This window comes from Xiphophorus couchianus, chromosome 8 (genome assembly GCF_001444195.1).
Source record: "Xiphophorus couchianus chromosome 8, X_couchianus-1.0, whole genome shotgun sequence".
In the NCBI taxonomy this organism is placed as follows: domain Eukaryota; kingdom Metazoa; phylum Chordata; class Actinopteri; order Cyprinodontiformes; family Poeciliidae; genus Xiphophorus; species Xiphophorus couchianus.
The window spans coordinates 11,744,820-11,764,525 of NC_040235.1; the positions used below are offsets into that span (position 1 = coordinate 11,744,820).

The window sequence follows — 19,706 nt, forward strand, 5'->3', positions numbered from 1 at the left end:
TATTGATATTCTGTTCATTCAAAAGAGAAAATGTCTCTTTCACAAAAAAAAAATCTTTCATACAAGTACCCCCTGATGACATAAAAGATGCACAAGAATCTTTAAAAAAATATATAACAAAATGACACATAGACGGTGTGCCTTTTAAAAACATGAAAAATGCATCATCACTTTCACTCAAAGCTGGATATTACAGGTTCTCTCACAAATCTACAAGCGGATAAGAGAGGCTGGATCATCTCTATACACACATACAGGTTTTACTTCACTCTAAACAAATACTTGTTTTAACATAATACATGAACTGGTGTAAAAGCTTACATCACAGAGCCAGCCAACCTGCAACAAGCTCATCGTGAAACTCATGGTGAGTAAAAGAAAACAAAAACACTTTTTAAGCTTCTGATACAAAATACAACATGATTAGAAAGGATACAGTGACTCACATGAGCTGGAGTCGCAGAATACTATGATACCCAGCACAGGGACACACACTCAGGTGCATTTTGTTTGCATGATGCTGCTGTTACTTACATAATGTAGCTTTACATGGAGCCACATCGCACATTACTTAAATGCTGATAATACTTATCACATGACTTTACTGTCCAAATTCAGATGGATGATTTGAGGGTAGAGCCGCGTACAAGCAACTTATACGCTGTAATTTATGACACAATTAATCCATCATGGCTCTTTCTGTCCATAATTCTTATTTAGCAGCTGTAAACATGTTGAACGTCCATTTACTGGTACTTAGGAATACAAATCCATGCACATTTTTGCCTGTTGTTCTTTTAGTGTGTTTAGATGCTTTTAGTTTTTTTCTTCAAAAATCCTAGCTTCACGATGGAGTTATGTTTCTGGCACTTAAGTTTTCTTTATGTAAAATTACTGGCACTCTTTGTAGTCCCAAAGGGTTGAAACGAACTTCTTTATTGTTGATGATGCTTAAGCTGCATCCATTGTTCTGCAGGAGCATGCTTAGATCCAGAATGTAAACTTTGGCCTTGGGAATATAAATCGAAAGTATCAAGTAGAGAAAACTTCTTAAGAGCGGTTTTCTCGATGGAGAAGGGAAGATCTGGAAGATAAAACAAAGAAAAGGTTATTATTTTCCATGTTGGCTTATTTCCCTATGTGAATTATTTATCAAAATGTTCCTTCACCCACCTCAGAGACCTGCGGCTGTCTTTCTCCATGTTGTTTTCTGGTCCTTCGCTCTCATAGGAGGCCAGGTGCAGCTCTGCAACAATAACACAAACTCAGTTTCATTTCCCCATGGCTTACAAATTCGATAGTTGATGTGAAAGTGCTCTAATTTGTACTGACCGTCTTCAGTGTAAACGGACGTGGTGACCAGATACTGAAGAATGCGACGGTCTCTGTCGAATGGACAAATTACCTGGCGCCAAACCAGGAACTCGCTCACTTGCTTCGCCAGCTCCCACAATTTCTGTAAAAATGTCGCAAAAACAATAATCATGATGATATGCATGTATTAAGGTTTCTAAGGCCAGGAAATCTGTCCAGTTTCCACACATTTTAAAGGTTCAAATTCTGAGGATTTCCAGACACAAATGATCAGAATTCTCAGTGTTTTTGAAAATTAATAAGAAAGAAAAATAACTCCCATATTATAAGTTAAAATGTCTTATTTCACTGGCAGATTATTTCATTTATAGCAAGTACTTTTTCCATAAACATTAAGAGATTGTCTTAAAACAACCTCCTACTTCTTACTGAAGTTTCTTATAAGTTAGTTTTGTCTTATATTTGCACTAGAAACTATAGACTGTTTCTTGTGTGATTCAAGAGCTCGTCCACAAGGGGGGGCTGTTGGTCTGCATGAGAAAGTCACTTCTCCAGTTTTTATTTTGAAAAATACTTTGAACTGACCTCAAAGTTGATGTGTCCGTTTGACAGCCTGTTTGCGCAGCCTTCATTCAGGAAGTAGATGTCTTTAATGAGGAGGCTGAAGAATGGAATCACAATCTGCAGGAAGGAGATTTAGTTATTTTAAATGTAGAAGAAGAAGGTTTTTCTTTTTCAATGAGCAGCACGCTCCGGGCTCCCTCACCTTCTCCTGGCTGCTATGTGCGGTCTCGGACCTCTGGGTGGCACCGCGGAGCGCAGTGCGGTAGTTGCTGAAGTTACTAGACGGGTCCATCTGGTGCTGGATGAGATCACACACATCGAACATCAACAGACAACAAAACCATGCTGACGGTTCTAAGATCCACAGCTGAGCTGAAAACTAGAGCGTCTAATCTGCGAACTGCTGACGTGTGTGTGAATAATTCTGACCTCCAGGATTTCAAACTTGTCTGTGTTGACTTTATTCCAGGTTTTCTTCAGTCTGGCGACCGGACTCATGTTCATCCCAGCTGAGAGACACAGGAGAAAGTGTTTAGAGACAAAGCGCAGCCTGCAGAGCTCCAGGCCTCCGCTAACTGAGTTTAGACTTCCCTAAACTGATTAAAGTCAGCCTAAACTCCAGCTGGCACTGCATTTGTTGGCTTTAGTCAATTCAGTGGCTCTGCTCCACAAAGACACCAAGGGAATAACGGCTGACTTTTTGTTTTTCCTCCTTGCCATATTTTACACCAAAAATAACCAAAAATTACAGGACACTGGTACAGATTCTTGATAAAAACGGATCAAATACTCACTGATGATTGCCATGAGAGAGTTAAAGTTGCCGATGTTGAAACACTCCTGAGCCACATCGATGAAGAACTCTATGATCCGCGCTCGGTGTTTCTTCTTCGCTGGCTTGAATAAAAAAAAATAAAGAAAAAGAATTCAAATCTGCTTCTAAATATATGAAAAGCTTAATCTCCATTTAAATTTTCAGCATGTTTACATGCATATACTTTCCTTTGTTGGGCAAAGGAAAGTTGTTTTGGTTATTTAAGTTTCAAAGAAGTGGTTTCAGTATTGTTTTAACGTTTGTTTGTTTGAACAAACACCAACAAACCAGAAGTTTCATCAATAGATCAATAAATCCATCAATCAGCTACAGATGCTTTTGATTTTCACTGTGTTTAATGTCTGGAGGAAGAGAAATGCACAACACATCATGGTTGATTGTTTTCTAATAAGTGCCTTAGGGAAGAAACTAGTGATTATTTCAGTCATCAATTATTCTGACGTTTAATCGGATAAAAAAAGAAATGGGTACATTTTCATATTTTTTCATTTAATCATGTAAGCCTTTTTTATACCATGTCATGAATACATTGAAGGATGCAAAAATTATATTCCTTTTTTAAATAATAAAATTACTTTAGTAAATATGAACCAGGTGAAGCTAAAACTTTGCCACTTGAGGAGCTTTGGGTAAAGCATATTTACAGAGATAAGTGTTTTTATCTTAAAAATTTAAAAATGTATGTACATTTTGTATAGTTTTGGCTGAATTAAGTTTGATTTGGCAATTGGTACCTCTTAAACCCCAGAAATGGTAACATATATGTTTTTTTAGTTTATATTTTTCTATTTACATTAAAATGATGCAACTATAAGAATTAGAGATTGTTCTCCAACAACTAATTTGCTTGTTTGTGTGAAACATACCATGCAGATCTCTGTTGCCACCAAGTAGCTGAGCCTGTTGAACCAGCTGACGTAGGCCTCCAGGTTACTGGTTTTACATTTCCGGAAGAAACCCTGGAGGAGGAACAGAAGAGAAAGACGCAAAACCAATGAACTGTTAGTAAACATTTAAAGAAGGACTAGGTAGAAACTCTTCCAGAACCACACCAAGTAATGCCTGCATAAATACTAAACTAACTTTAGTGGCAATGAATTTGTTTTAGTACTTCATTTTATTTTGTCAGAATAACAACTACAGAGTAGCTACATTGGAAAAAAGGAAAAATGTGAGATTTTTAGCTGCTTCTTTTCACTGCTGCTGTTTTATATTTGCTTGCTTGCTAATTTAAGTATCATGTTGACAGAGTTTGAAAAAATGAGATTCCTTGGTTAAATTCTCATATGATGTGCTACATCTGCTTATTTCTTAAGTTTTCCCATAAATGTGACAAAGAAAGCTGCTGCTCTTCCACAACTTTCTTCCTTAATAGAACCTGTCGGCTTTTCACACCCACACAATCTGCCACCGTCACACTCTGACGCGTCTCTTTTTACGTACATATGCTTTCTGGGTCCCCTGGCTTTTCCATTAAACACGTGGTTTCTAATGTGGCAAACCTGTTTTCCAAAGGTCCTCTTACATAAATAAACATTATAAAAGCTGCGTATAAATAAACTGGACTCGGCCGTGATGATGCAATCCCAGAGGTTTGAGGCTCCACTAAAAGCTTACACAACACCGGCATCCCACTCCACTCCAAACTTCCCCCTCTCTACACCTCAGGACCCCTTTTTTAGTGACTCAACTGCTCTTTTACACAAAGTGGCTCTTATATAACTGCAGCAAAGCAGGTGGGAGCACAGCAGCGGCAAACGCCGACTGAGAACGACCCTTCAGCTGATTTCTAGGATCTCTCAGTTGGAAAAGAACCTTCTCTCCGATGAACTGAGACACACACAGCAAAGGCTCTTTTTGTTCTCTTCCAGACGTTTTCAAGAGCTCAGATAAAAATAAAGCAGAAAGCCGAACAAGTCCCCTTCTATCTGCCGCAAGACTCTTTCATGTGGTTTCTGTGGCAAATAAACTCAAACTGGAGATGACCACAACACTCAAAGCAGGCCCAGAACACAATCAAAAATCAAAAATCAAATCAAACGGCTTAAAAATAACAACAATGTGTGGTTCGTCTAGGTCGGGACTTTGATGTAGATAATTATAAACAGGTTATTTTGCTGTGTTTTCAAGCTTTCTTGAGAATAAAGCAGCCCTAACCCTAACCTATCATTGCCTCATGCTGAAACTAAAAACAAAAGGAAACTGCTCTGGGCTGTCTGGGCTAAAATATGTGAAAATTTAACAAGACTGGATGAGAAATCACACTTGTGTGAAATATTTGGTCAGAAGCACACCACGACTCAATATCTTGCAAAAATATACCCAACCTTTAGTACATTTTATTACCTTCAAATACAAGCTTTAATGTATTTTATCTGGATTTGATTTGATGAACCCAAACTAGAAAATTTAATCTGTATTTTTTTTCCTTCCATTTCACAAATTAAAACTAACTTGTGCATAAAATGTTTCCATTCAGCTTTACCTTGTGGTTTTCCAGAGGATCCTTCATCGCAAAAGACTGAATAAACTCCTCAGGACCAATGAAGCTCAGTCTGTCCTAAAGGCAAACGTCAGGCAGAGAAAAGTCAGAAAAAATGACAGGTGATGTAAAAGATGATATATTTATTCTAATTACTTTGTGTGTCTGCTGTGTTAAAAACTGATAAAACACAAGAGTGACCGTCTGGCACCGAGCCCTAAAACAGAACTGCTAAAAGTAACCTAATTCTTATTTAACTGGTAAGAGGTTAGTTATCTGACCTCTTACCAGTTCAATGTGTGTCAGCTGCTGAGCGAGGATGAAAGGATCGTCGCACACGCTCAGTATGTCGGCCCTTTGAGCTGAAGCCTGTTTGGTCTTCAGCGAAGCCGGACGTTCCTGCGCCGCAGCGTTGAGCGCAGCTACGGCTTCCTCGTACTGACCGAGGGCAGACAGGCGCTTGATGAGACGCTGGGTCATCTGCTGCATGGCCCGCCAAGAATACTAGAGACACACATGAAGACACAAATGAACTAAATAATGACACTAATCTAGGTGTGGTTCCTACAGATAGATGGATGGATAGAATAGCTGATGGCTGGATGAATAGAAGAAACACAAGACGGGTGGATGAATGAGTGGTTGGTGGGATGGATGGTTGGGTGGATTGGTGGGTGGATGGATAGATTGATGGTTGGATGGTTTGATGGATGGTTGGGTGGATGGCTGGTTGGATGCTTACCTCATCCCCTCGCGCCACGTGGAGCGTCATGTCCTTCAGGCATCGCATCATGCGGTCGTCTCTGAAGTCGTATGGAAAGGTTTCCGTCCACTCCGTCAGCAGCTGCACCAGTTTCGGCGCCACCTCACGGAAACGGATCTGAACATTTTGCAGACGGTACAGAGTCAGTCTAATGACGTCATGACGATCATTTAAAATATGTTATGTGTGAATATGACTTCTTCTTTCTGGTGTCTGGATTTGGCATAAATCTCTGCTGCACTGCAGTGAGATCTCTTTCTTTCTTTATTCCCCTGGATTTGTGGGTTTGTCAGTGGGAGTGAAATTGTGTGGGACTAAGTGAAAGTGACAGCGCGTGAAATAAATACACCTGCACATGTCTGTGCCTATGTGTGTGTGTGTGGAGGTCCACCCACCTTATCCAGCAGGGCATCTCCGGATCGCTGCTGCTCCACACACAAGTGACAAACCCAGGTCATGAGCTCATATGGGTGCAGGAAGAGGCGTGAACTCAGCAGGAAGGTGAAGACATATGACCTCTGAAGATCAGGAAGCAGAAATAAGTTAGGATTCTTTTACAACAACCACAAAATTTACTGCATAATCCTTAAAAAAGTGGAACGGCTACATACATCAGGGTAATAATCCACAGTGGGAACCAGATGCTGGATCAGCGCCTCAAGAGAAGCTGAAACCAAGCTGTTGTCATGGTAACACATCTCTCCATAGCTGGTGGCGACGCCGTGACCGTAGAGCCGAGCTTTCGCTGCAGCCCCGTTGTTCCGGCAGGAGTGTTCACTGCTGCAGCTGCTGCTCGTGTGGCGGTACGCTCGGCCCGGACAGGAAGTGCTGTGCTGGCGAGGGCTGTGGGGCTGTGGCGAGGAGTACGGGTTCTCCGAAATGGTACAGCTGCTGCCGTAATGGTGCTCCTTGACACTCCCAGAGGAGACGGAGGTGGTTCGATACGCGCTGTGAGGCTGCGGCACATCGTAAGGGTTTTCGGTCGGGGAGTAGGGGCCGTTGTAGATGTTGTCTCTGGACAGTTTCGGAGCAGAGCCGCTGTGGTACGGGCTCGGAGGCTGAACGTGGTTGTTGTTGCCGTACGACGGACAGGAGTTGAACTTTCCTGCGTAAGGGGTTGTTGGGGGCATGATCACCTTTAGAAGAAAAGAAGAAACACAAATATGAAGATGTTAGAGGTGGGCGCTCATACTGAGCATGGATCTGCTGATGTAAAGCAGGGGTTACTTTCCACTTTCACCACATGCTTGCTCAGGAACCACAACAGCTGAAAATTTAACAAATGTTGCAATCTTGGTCACCAACTGAACAGAGTGTATCGAGCTATCAGGTGTGAAAACACCCTACGGGTGGTTAAAGAGCATTGAGGTCACATTTGTTGTAAAATGGAGCTATAAAAAAGAAAATAATTGAATTGAATTAAATTAAAGATGATAAATTAAATTTCATATGTGCATTTTCAGCCCCAGATATGTTTAGAGAGTTTTTGTTTTTAGAACCATGTTGTAAAATCAACTTAAAAAAACATCTATTCTCACACTTTCTATGCTATGTTAGAAATACATGAGCAAAAAGGGGAACTAACCCTGCATTGTGAAGCTGTGTAAAGTCCGCGCCCTATTTTTTTCCAATTTGTGGATATGTTGTCGGTGGAAGGGTGGAGTATATTTCAAAAGAATCATTAGCAGTCATTTTCAAACACTGTTTCAGTGTAAAATATCCATAATCAATATAAGCAGAACCAGACAAGTTTCAAAGAGGTATTGAATGAAGCACATTTACATCAACTAATTCCCTTTTTATCCAAAACCATCATATTTCTTTTTTATGGTGAACCATTTCCTCAAAAGCCACTGCTACTGTTTTAAATTATGGGGCTTTTAGGTTTAAGACTGGCTTAATTGCAGTAAGGCAGAGTTATAATGACACGTTCTCACCACATCATTTAATCCAGCTTTATTTAATGTATTACTTTTGTAGTTAGCAGACTATCCTTCAGTCAACATGAAGACAAAGCTATATCTCCTGCAGTGCTGTAGATTTCCTGGTGTTATAGTATCCCTGTCCACCTCATTCCCTGGGAATGCGGTTGATGTTTAAACTGCATTCAGCTATTGTGAAAGTATCTCACTCTGTCTCTCAAAGCTGAGACTCAGCAAGTGTCTGTGACGATAATCGCACCTAATCCTTCAATTTTAGATCTCCTCTATTTGTTATTTGGTGCTATCAACGCCTTATAAATCCATCTTTTTTGGAAATGTTTCTCCAACGAGTCGATTTGTTGGGAATTTTACAAATGAGCTTGTAAGAAATGTCTGCTCCACCCTATTTCACTGTATCTTTTACAACATTCTTGAAGTGAACTTGTTGGCAGTAGTGCAGCATGTGGGCGGAAAACATCATGACAAATGGATGATCTCTCAAGTCAGCAATGATATTCTGTCTTAACAGTTAAAATAATTGGATCTGAGGTCGGTAAGCTGATCCCAGATCTCCAGTGGAGTGTGCGTTAGCACTGGAGCCATCTTTATTCTGCTACTGTCCATGAATCGCATGCATATACGTCTGGAACGTTTGGCACACACACATGCGTGTGCCAGAAAACCCCGCAGGAATCCAGCAGAGTTTTGTTTGTCCATTCCTGCGCCAACTGTGGAGTCTGTTTCAGCCAACATCTTACACACTCTCTCACACACCCTCGTCCACCGTGGCGCCTTGCCCCGATGCCAGTATAATCCAGACTCGTATGCACAAGTCACACACAAATGCAAGACGGGAGGAGCAATGCAAACATGCAAACACACACACAGTCACAAGGATACCGCAGCTTCTGGCATCCTGCCCGAGGAGGCCTGTCCAACTCTATGTTCTGTGATCTCAGCCTGCTGTTAACCTTCTGACTCGGTTAAAAGATCACAGCGTTTTTACCGAAAAACAAAGTCAAAAACGCTAAAAGTTGAGATAACAGTCCAATGACTAATATTTCCTCTGCGTCTCTGTGTTTATGTTTTCAGAGGGGTAACACGTCTCGGAATTTGAAACCAGTGGCGATTTTTCCAGACCCACTTCCTGAATAGTTGACCCCGTTTTGGGTTGTTGTGGCTTCCACGCTGCGGTGCTGAAATTGCACTCTTTCTAAATCATAGGTTGGATTCCCTTTCGGACGGATTAAAAATGGCATCGGGAAAATAGCTTCATATTAAAGGGGATTGTTTGCATTCGCTCAAACTTTGAAACTGCAGCCTTATGGGTCGGTTTGATGTGGGTAGACAGAAATGCAGAAAACCTTTCCTCTAGTACTGGAAACGCACCAATCATTGTTTTGTGGGAAATTTCCGATTACCTTTTTTTTCTGTAAATCTTTGATCTGTCGATATTGACTGAAAACAATTCTGATTTTTCTGTATTCTTATAACTTCCTGCCACAGTCACACATTAATTATTTATATTTTTGAAGCAGAGGCGATCTCACAAAGTTTGCTGTTAAAATTAATGTTGAGTACATTTTAAATAAAGACGAAAAAATAACATTTTCAACTGTCTTAGCATCTCTGTGGTTAGCATGGTTAGCATTAAGCAGCAGAAGATGGAGATTTCCCAAAAATTTCCAACATTTCCAAATAGAGTGTGCCCCATTACACACATATTTTGAAAACAACATCACTTTGGTTTGTTCAGCCTTCCTGTTATCAGCTGGAATTCTTGCTCTCTTTCATAAGAAGTACATTTTCCACATCGATACTGAAAGAATCTTCTTCTCTAGGTAGCTGCATTGATACCAGAATTTTGTTTTTACTGATAGAAAACAAACTGGAATTCAGAGTTTCAGACCAGTCAGTCAGCAATCCTCAAGCTAAAAATCGACATCTAGTCAAAAGCTACTTTCTCACTAAATTTCTCCACACAGATCTAAAATAGTTAGCATGCTTTTTGAAGCCAGTTTTGATTGATTCAAACAGTTATGTGCTTTTTGTTGTTTTCCTAATGTTTTGCACACCTTTTTCTTCTGATGCACCATCTTTACGGTTTCCACATTCAGCGTGGTTTCAAAACAAGCACAGTGCGTTGCTGAGACCAACGAGATGGTGGGGGTTCTACAACAATAGAGGCATTATCTCTCCTGTCATGGCATTAACAAAAACACAAAAACCCCCAGGAGGAGATCAGAAGAGATCAGAGCACATTGGACACACACAGCAGCTTTCACACACTCTGGCTTCTAGGATCACTTTTCAATCAGTCGTACGAGTAAACCTTAGTTTGAGCCAGAAAGTCAGAATCTACTCTCAATGTTTAGGTGCAAATGTAAATGTCTGTGTGCTCTTCGGAAGAGGAGTACCTCCAGACCAACATGTTGACTTAAGCGTTTCGCAAACCTCAAGGACAGACAGCAGCAACTCCAAAAATTGTGCAAAACAAACGTTGAGGTTTCACATTTATGCACACACAGCACTGACCGACAGCAAAACTTTGCACTCATGAAAAATAGCATGCAAACAGTCTGCGGCTAGCTCGGTCATTCTGACTTGTGCTTATTCCAAGCAAATTGACTGTACATGCTGACCAAAAACAAAAACAAAAAACTGTTTGCACAGATATTCCCAAGACTTCCAGTCAAATTCAAATGAAAAAGCAACTCTCATCCTTTTAACCACTTGTGAAGCTCTATAAAGTCTGGATGCTTATCTGAAAGCAGAATACAGTTTTATTAGTACAATAGAAACCTGTGCACGTTATAGGCTGAAGTCCAGCATGAAGCATAGGTTAACACACACCGAACATTTGGGAGGTTTCTGGGACTGAAGGAACAACCTGCATCTGATAAGAGTAGCTGTAAAACAGTTTGTCAGAGTGGAACAGGCCAACGTAGAGCTGCTATCTCTGCTGAACTCTGCACCTCACGTACTTTGACACCAATAAGACAACAACAGGTATAAGGTGTGAGCAAGGAATGCATTCAAGACTGAAGGACATTCCTAAGTCAGACTTGTTAACCTGGACTTAGATCACATGAATCCTTTGTCATCCATATTGCAAATGAAAGGTTTTTACATGTGCTGCTCAAGTATCCAGAAAACAGAAGGGAGCTAAAGTTTCACGTTGAAATTTCTCTAGTATCACACTGTCTGTCATGGGTGACATTCAGGTTATGCAAAGAAAGACTAAAGTGCAAAGTGATGTGATTAATTTTCATTTAAATACTTTTGGTTACACCCAGATGTGCTCTCAACCACTAACAGATTCATATGTATATCTAATGAGATCTAAGTAGAGCCAACAAAACTGCTAAATGAAGCTATTTTGAGAAGAAAATGAAAGCAAGAATAGATCTCAGCCACCATCTTTGTTATAAGGTCAAAAGAAAAGCTCAGAGGTCAAAACTCATACATTTACTAGTTTAGCAAGTTCTTCCTGCTACTCCTGATTTTGGGTTTTCACTCGCTGTAACTCTGTTGAATTAAGTTAAAAAGTTAAAATCAGGAGTAACCTTACAAGGTTTTGGTTTCATTCTAACAACTGATGCACTAAATAATCAGAAAGTGATCAAAATCAGCCTTTTTTTTCTTTTATTGGCAGGTTGGATATTGACATTCTGGCTTTTTCTATATTTTTATTAAACTTCTGGTTTAATAAAAGCCCACTTTTAATTGAAAAGACACACATTTTCAATGCAGTCTTTTAAAACAAACATTAAAATATACAGTAAATTTTAGAAAAAGTTCAGTACAGATGGATGAAATCTGTTATGCATAAAGTGAAAACTCCCACCTTTTTCTGTCTTTAAACACATAATCAAGTAGCATGTTCATTAGTAAACTAATTCTAGTTTCATTACAATCAAATAAAGGTTAGGAACTTGTGACTGGATGCACAGTAGTTCTATCCTCAAGCAAAGCCAAAAATTGGTAGCGATCAATAAAGAGTGCATTTTTAGTTCTAACACAACATAAACACAAAATAAAGTGAGCTTCACAGAAGCAGGCATATTTTAGCATTTTCCTCATGCCAGTTGAACAACACAATCAACCACTTACTTCCACTTAACACATTTGTGTGTTTGAGCGTTACTGAACGTTGCTTTAACAGCCCTGGTAACTCACAGCCAATTCATCATGCAGCTTTCCCACGTCATTCACGTAGCGGGAAAAGTGCTCTACTAAAATAACGAGGAAACAGCCCAGAGCCCAAACAAACGCTTGAGGAAGCGTGTGGGTCAGGAGGGGGATCCTGCAGCCACTTTAGGCAGACCCAGTGACCATTACAACAATCTGATAAAGGAACCAGAGCCCAAACCAGATTCACGGATAAACAGGTTGACCAGCAGAGCATTGAAGCAAGGGATACTTTGTGGTTTCAGGTTGGTGTCACAAACACACCTGCTGCTTGGATCATTTGGTAGGCTAGTACAGTATTAACCCAGAGACAAAAAAGGATAAAGACAATTTATCTCCTTAGCTGCAAGGCTCTAAGCTCTCACACACACAGTTTCTGTTGTCTACAAACCTAATTCAGAGCTCCTAAAAATAATTAGAAAGAAATCTAGCTTTCTGCTGGGATTTCTCTAACTTTCTTGCCATTTGGGTTCAAAACATCCATTTGGTTGGGGCTTGTATGTTCAACAAACCATAACATTTGCTTCACATTTACCAGTGTGGTCATTTCATTTCATTTCATTGATTTTTTTTTTTGGAAATCTAAAAAAGCTTAAAAACCAAAACAAATAATGAACTGGACAATAAGTTATCTCAAACTAAAAACAGAGGACAGCATCCAGTATAAATCAGTGTAAAATGCCCTTTACCCAGACAGGAGGATCGTTTCTTTTTTATCTGTTAGATAATAGAATAATCAATAGTGTCTGAAAACATTCAAATTCTGTATTTTTCTAGACTTTTCAAGACTGTAGGAACGCCTTAGACCGTTTGTCACAGAGGTTTTTAAAAGCTTGTTGAAATTTTCCATAATACCGTTCCTACTTCTTTTAATGAGATCTGTTGTGACCAGAGTTTTGTTTACAGTATGGACCACACACACAGCACAGACCCTCTCCCACCTGTTTCTGCACATTGCCAGAAAAGCTCAAATATTCTACACAATACGTACTTGAGGAGTATTACTTACTTCATTCTATTTTCATTTTTGCTTAAGTCTTTACATTAAAATAAACATTACATAAAACTGGAATCCTGTATTTTATAGATTGTACTGTTTTTCTGCAACTTTTGGCAGGGTAAATTCAAACAAATTAAAAACACTTATCTTTTCATTTAATTTCACCGCGAATTACATAAAATCACAAAACTTCACCAATTACTACATGGAACATTGTAACTTTATATCAATATTTTCAAATCTGATATTCTCGCTTCTGTAGTAACAATATCTAAGGTTAACCAATAATTTGAGATGGTAGTTATGCTGCCTGGAGCAAAAATGCTTGTTAGGTGCTTGAAGCTGCCAGATTACAGCCAATGAAGGGAGGAATAAAGCCTTTAAAAAAAAAAAAAAAAAAAAAAAAAACAGTCTGGCCAAACATCAAGCTTCACACACATTTCCCCATTCTTTCCCTACAGAGACACACACACACACTCAAAATCTGTAAGTTTCTCTCACACACAGCAGACCACACGCCTGTTCCACATTATGAGCTTCTTACTGAGTCATAACACAGTTAAAAAAAAGTAGAGGCTGACTCTAGAGAAACCATGCTGTGCAACCACAGGTGCTGGGTGAGTAATGTTTGCTTCTATCTGACTGCCAGCCTAATTATAAACTCACATGGGCGGTAAACAATAACAACAACAAATGCAGCGACTCCACAGGGAAGAAATTGGACGTTGTTATTATCACCTAGAGAAGTTAAACTTTGCATTTGTCTTTCAAAGAACCAAAAACTGTTAGAAACATGTTGGTATCACGCTGGTTTTAGGATGCTCAGTCTTTTAGTGATACTTAATGTCATTTAAATGTGTGCAAGTACACTGTCTAAGAAAAAACAATTCAAGTGAAAACTATTATGCTGTAGGTGCAGCTAAATGTAGACATAACGCTTAAGCAAAAAGGGGAAAAAAAACTTACCTCTTACTTATGGCGCTCAAAGTCCGAATAAAAGCGCTTTAACTTGAATAAGAAATATGTCTATCTAAACTATATATAGTATCTTCCACACTATCGCTAAAAAGATCACAAAGTCTATCAGCAATGTGTCCGTATGGCAGTCTCCTTCATTGTGTGTCTCCGCTCCTGATATTTGAGTCAATTATTTGAACCAGCAGGGCTGTGTTGACTGAGCCCCACAAAGCGAAACGTATTCAAATGACTTCACTAGAGCCGGGAAAACTAGCCAATCAGCGGACAGGGGCGGCAGCCTCAAAGGAATACACGGACCAATACGTGAAGACCTGGCACAAAAATCGAAATCTACAAAGATTCTGATTGGCTGAGTCTCTTCTCGGTTGGTTCTGTGTTTTCAGGGCTTGCAAGAGGAGCTGGTGTTTTTGTTGGAGAGCTGAAATATGGAAGGTGTAAGGTTTCCACCCAGGAATGCGTGCGTGTGTGTGGATGTGTGTTGGTCTCGGTGGCTTACGAGTCAAAAGGCTGTAAATGAAGCAGTCTATAAAGAGACAGACCATCAAAAACTACTGCATAACTGTAAAACAGAAGTATAAAGATGTTTACAAAATAAATATTTCAAAGTAATGTGGATTGTATGTAGCCCCCCCCTGAGAACTTTGTGGAATAAAAACACTTTTTTCAAAACTGTTTTTATTAATTTTCCATTTTCATGAACCAACATTTTTAAACATATTAACATTCAGAAGAGAACAAGACAAAAACAGAAACAAAACTCCACCCTATCAATAAGATATGGTAAATACTGTAGATAGACTGAAATACAAATTATAATACCAGTATATGCTTTACACATGTTTCATCATAAGTCTTCGTGGTTCATTTTATTTAATCTCTAATTGTACTTCGCAATACTAATAGTCTTTTCATGGAACTACCTGAAAGTGAGGACCATGTTTTACTGAAATTACAGCTGTAAATCTTGTAGTTTTGCCTTGACCAGGTCAAAAAAAAAAAAAAATCTGTGTAAAAGTTCATGAAGAGGTGTTAAAACATTACGGTCTCTATTCAACAGACCTTAGATGACCATTGGTTTTCCCTCACTGTCTTCTGCAGTGTTGCTAATGCAGTGAGTTGCATCCAGATTTCAGCACAGGTTTTTTGAAGCAATTTTCTGCATATAGGTGCTCTTTACTTCTGAACTTTGCAATCAGTGGAGCAGCTGTTAAAAAGGCAAATGTGCTAATTTTCAGAACTCTATTCATTTAAAAGACTCCATCTTTCTATGACAGATCTTTACTTATGTCAAACTATTCAAAGTTATGTTGAACTATTTCTTGGTGTAGCCCCACAGCTCATACACTGTACCTGAAATAATTTTTATTCATATTGACACCACTTACCTCCACTCTAATCTGAAACAGCTGAAAACGTCAAGACCAGCTTGCACTCACCCAACCTGAATGAAGCTCAAATTGAACCTGTGGTTTGAGCAGATTACCCCATGCGAATGCCTGCATGTTGTTTTAAAGAACCAGTGTGTAGATTTAAGGCTTTGAGTCTTTGACTTCTTGTGCACATATCTGACACAAGTTGGCCCATTTATGTACATATTTGGGGCCATTCAACATTTTGTTTGTTGTCTCACAGACTGAGATATGATGTGGTGGTACAAGGAATTATATAGATCTGAAGGTTTAGTTTTTGATAACAATCAGTTGCTAAAAATGCAGCTCATAAACTACACTACAATTTAATTTGTCTTGTTATAGTGAACCTGCTTTAATGGGGGTTTCTTTTGGGCCCCTCATTTTTCCAATAAAAATTTAACAGGATTGCAATGTGTGGGCAAGATATCTCAATTAATATACTAATTGGCAACAAAAAGTTTCTACTTTTGATGTCTATATTAGAAATTGTGTCCTTGATGAGCAGAGGTGCAATTGAAAGAGGGATTCATTATGGTTTTAAACTCCAACATAAAAGATTTTAAAGAAAATTTACAACCTTTTGGGTATCTTGATTCTACTTTTCATCAAAAATGTTTACGATTGTGGGATTGTAAACACGTTTTATTTTTTACTTTATTTGATCACTTTCCCACAACATGTGCTCTGAGAACTCCTTAAACCCAGTCAGACAAATGGAATATGGTTTAGCAGCAGGGCCACGCCTCAACCACCCATCTAACTACCCTGCAGTCTGGGTAATTAAAGGTGTGGTTGCATTTATTTGTCTTTTATACTCAACTCTCCTGCAAAGCACTGTCCACCTTCTGCTACTACCAGATGTTTCTTTTTCAACCCTTGTCAATCTTTCAACTCTTATCCATCATCCCAACCTCATTCGTCCCCTTTCCCAACCTGAAGCGCCCTAAATTCCTACCTCATTCGTCCCCTATCCTATTCTCATTAATCCACTATCCCTTCATTATTCATCTTATATTCCTGCCTCATTCGTCCCCTATCTAGACCTCATTAAGCCCTCACCCTTCATCCAAATCTCTATCATCCCCCATCCATTTTCCCATTGAGCTACTGTCGTCATCTGTTAGCCCTGGTTCCTCATCCATCATTCCTACCTTGTTTATCCTTTCATCCTTCATTCATATCTGCCTCATCCATAGATCCTTCATCTCTCATTCTTCCTTCCTACCTGCGTCACTCCTCATTTCTACCTTCTTCTTTCCTCATCTATTTCTTCACTACTTCATCCACCATCCACACCTCTTACATTCATCTCACACATTTCAAGTGGTTCTTTTAATTCCTTATCCGTGCTTTCTTCATCATGCTTCATGTACTCCTTCTTTCTTCATCCCAGCATCCTTCAACTTGCATCACTACCTCCTTTTCCTTATATGATTAATTCTTTCAGCACCTCATTTAACTCAATTCAGTTCATTTAAATAGTGCCAATTCACAACACATGCCATCTCCAGGCACGGTACAAAAAAGCACTTTTACGTTAGAGAAAAGTAAGAAGTTCATGGCAGTGGCAGCTCCTTTAGTGACTTCATCTTGGAGAAAGATGCAACTAAACAGATGATCTCTGAGCTGGTTTTAAAAGTTAGTTAGTCACAACCAAACCTCAGCCAATAAACATGTCTAGAAACACTGAAATACAGGACCAAGTGAGTCATCTATTGCAGGAGGAAGGTGCCACAACTAAACAGAACGCCAGACGTGATATAGCTTCTATGAAGAGATAAAAACCAAAGGAAAAGGTTACAAATTTAAATAACAGCAAATAAGGAGAAGAATGTAGCAAAGGATTCCATTCTTTCATCCCTCGTTGCCTCCATCTTTCATTCATACCTCTGTCATCGCTCTCATCACTACTTCTTTCATCCCTCATTTTCTGTAACCTCTCACCTTCTTGACATATTTGTTCACCCCTGCCCTAACATCTGGGAGGGTCCTTATTTGGCCTCTAGGAGTCAATGTGCTGAGGCAGAAGCACCTCTCTGAGTCTCCATCTCCAGCAGCAATTCTCCAGATTCCATCAAATTTGCTTCTCCAACAACATCCACAAATCTCTCCCAGAAATCTTTTAATCTGTGTTGTGGCGTGGTCCTTGCCAGTAAATTGCTTATGCTGCAGCTCTCCTAAGCCATTTAATTGCACCTGATTTGTGTAAATATGTAATCTTAGTTGTTGACTCTCAGTGGGAGTATAATCCCTACTCCCAGGGAACCAAAAGGATTTCATCATCCCACAACCTAAGAGACGTCATTCAACTTATAACAAAGTTTTGCCTGAATTAGAGAGACATTCAGGAGATCATGGCAACAACATTCTTGGAAAACAACAGAAATACATTTACATTTTTTACTGGTGTTTTTATGGCATGTCCATGTAGATACCAGTGAAGTTGGACAGATTGAACTTTCACTTAGTATGACTATACAAACACATTTCATACACCTCATCTGCTTTTCTAAATGTTTAGAGCATACTGTAAATATATATATAACGCTCCTTCCCACGTTCTAATTTCACTCAATGCATGGCAATTAAAGCAAGATGGCTGCACATACACCCTCCCCCTCAATTACCACCATCCACCTCATCCAGGCAGATCCTTTTCTCCCTTGCATAAATGTCAAATTACATAAACACTGATTTAGTCTTGCAGCATACCCAGGTTCTGAGGTTGTAGGCGGCACTCGGTTTCTCTGATCACAGACGCCTCTTACATTCTGACACATCACCATTCAGGCAAAAATAGCTGATTTCTGACTCGTTTGGGGCTGCGGGGTCTTCTCATTTCAATAATCCGACTCCTACGCTCCCACGCCAGGCACCCTTAGCACACAGCTTCCGGCTGTGGTCATCTATTCATGGATCTGAAGCACTCTGAGACAAAAGCACTCCAATGCAGGCAGAGACGTGCAGGCACTTGCATCTTTCACTGGTAGTAATTGATGTTCGACAGGCTCTATGAATACTTTTAAAGACTTGTCTCCTTTGGTGAATGGTTCACATCGCCGGCTGCCAAAAGTGTTGATGAAGATTTCCTGTTACAAATGAAGTCAAAGCTGCTATTGTAAATGTGAAAGAACCCAACTCACGCCATCATATCTTCAACATCTGTTTGGATTGTTATCTACTGGATATGACATCACACTCTTTTTGTTTGGCATTACCTGCATTTATAAAAGATGGGCTTTCACCAAATATTTGCTGTTGACAGTAGACTAGTTAAGTAGTGTCTTGCCCAACAAGGTGTAACCATGACCTCTTCAGTGGAAGCAGGTTTCTGGTGGGCTGAGGTGTCACCTTAAATCAGGATGACATTTAATTACATTTGTTATGCATTGATGTTCTGATGACATAAATATGCAAGGTACAATAAGTATATCTTTTACTGGTTAATACCCAGCTAGGAATTGACCATATTCTTCTCAATATGAATAAAAAAAGTTAAAATTTATGTTAATTCCTTGGTTCTTCTTGAAAAATGTTGGTGTTTTCCACAATAGAATATTCATCGTGGCTTTAAAGACACATATTTCTTCATTTTATTTTCTACTCATAATGTTGACCTCTTTTTCAAATATTAAACTCTCCAAATTTGATGGGTTGATAAAATTTTGGTCCATGGTGGTGGCCAATTTCCACCACTTTTAAAAGAACATAAAAGGTTTGGATCAACTCACAAAACTTGCGACTGAAATGCAGCAAAAATCTCAGAGAAATGCTTGAAATAACGGCTTTGACCTAAAAACCTGTTTCCTGGTTAAAGTAGAGTCTTTCTGGGAATAACCAAAATTTTCACACCCTAATAGTAAATGTCTTCTTTTCTTTGTCACAAAGACATTTAAGTATAAAGTAATGCCAAAAGGTTTTAGTATAAAAACTATGATCTTCCCTTAAGATTAATTATGGGATATTCTGATGCTCAAATTTATTGGTGACATTTTTTCAATTTCAAACTTCAAAGCTTTATCAGGAATAACAATGAGAACAAATTCCTTTTCATTGACTCAGTAAGGGTCCTCATTCGGTACACATGCTTTTTGCCCACATGCATGTGGGCATTTTGTACCAACCATGCAGAAAATCTGCCTGGGGGACATTTTGTACCTGCTTTGACAACCAATCTATTGTTTGTATAGTTCGGAAAAGCACCCACAATTAAATAATATTGGTCCCTCTTTTGGTTTGAACCGG

At 39.3% G+C, this 19,706-nt stretch overlaps 1 protein-coding gene and 1 long non-coding RNA gene across 2 annotated transcripts in view; one reads left to right on the forward strand and one right to left on the reverse strand.

The window, feature by feature from the left end:
- LOC114149060 (ras-GEF domain-containing family member 1B-B-like) lies at positions 1-14,248 on the reverse strand. The gene is made up of 14 exons (XM_028024617.1): positions 14,038-14,248; positions 6,570-7,094; positions 6,354-6,476; positions 5,938-6,075; positions 5,484-5,699; positions 5,199-5,273; positions 3,580-3,672; positions 2,673-2,775; positions 2,308-2,387; positions 2,081-2,176; positions 1,900-1,995; positions 1,333-1,456; positions 1,174-1,246; positions 1-1,084 (listed from the first exon to the last, which is right to left on the reverse strand). Exons 2-14 carry the CDS (start codon positions 7,086-7,088, stop codon positions 1,051-1,053), a joined length of 1,770 nt encoding a protein of 589 aa, XP_027880418.1. The 5' UTR covers positions 7,089-7,094; positions 14,038-14,248; the 3' UTR covers positions 1-1,050.
- The window catches only part of LOC114149065 (uncharacterized), a 26,352-nt gene continuing 16,413 nt past the window's right edge, over positions 9,768-19,706 (forward strand). The window contains exons 1-3 of the long non-coding RNA XR_003596426.1: positions 9,768-9,780; positions 12,165-12,171; positions 14,901-14,905. This is a non-coding gene — a long non-coding RNA (uncharacterized LOC114149065). The remainder of the gene's footprint in view (positions 9,781-12,164; positions 12,172-14,900; positions 14,906-19,706) is intronic.

Excerpts from the sequence above, each read along its gene's own strand:
- LOC114149060 (XM_028024617.1), bottom strand. The coding sequence starts at position 7,088 with ATGCCCCCAACAACCCCTTACGCAGGAAAGTTCAACTCCTGTCCGTCG. Across the intron at positions 3,673-5,198 it reads ATCCTCTGGAAAACCACAAG|GGTTTCTTCCGGAAATGTAA; the intron begins GTAAAGCTGAAT and ends TTCCTCCTCCAG. Across the intron at positions 2,776-3,579 it reads TGGCAACAGAGATCTGCATG|CCAGCGAAGAAGAAACACCG; the intron begins GTATGTTTCACA and ends TTTTTATTCAAG.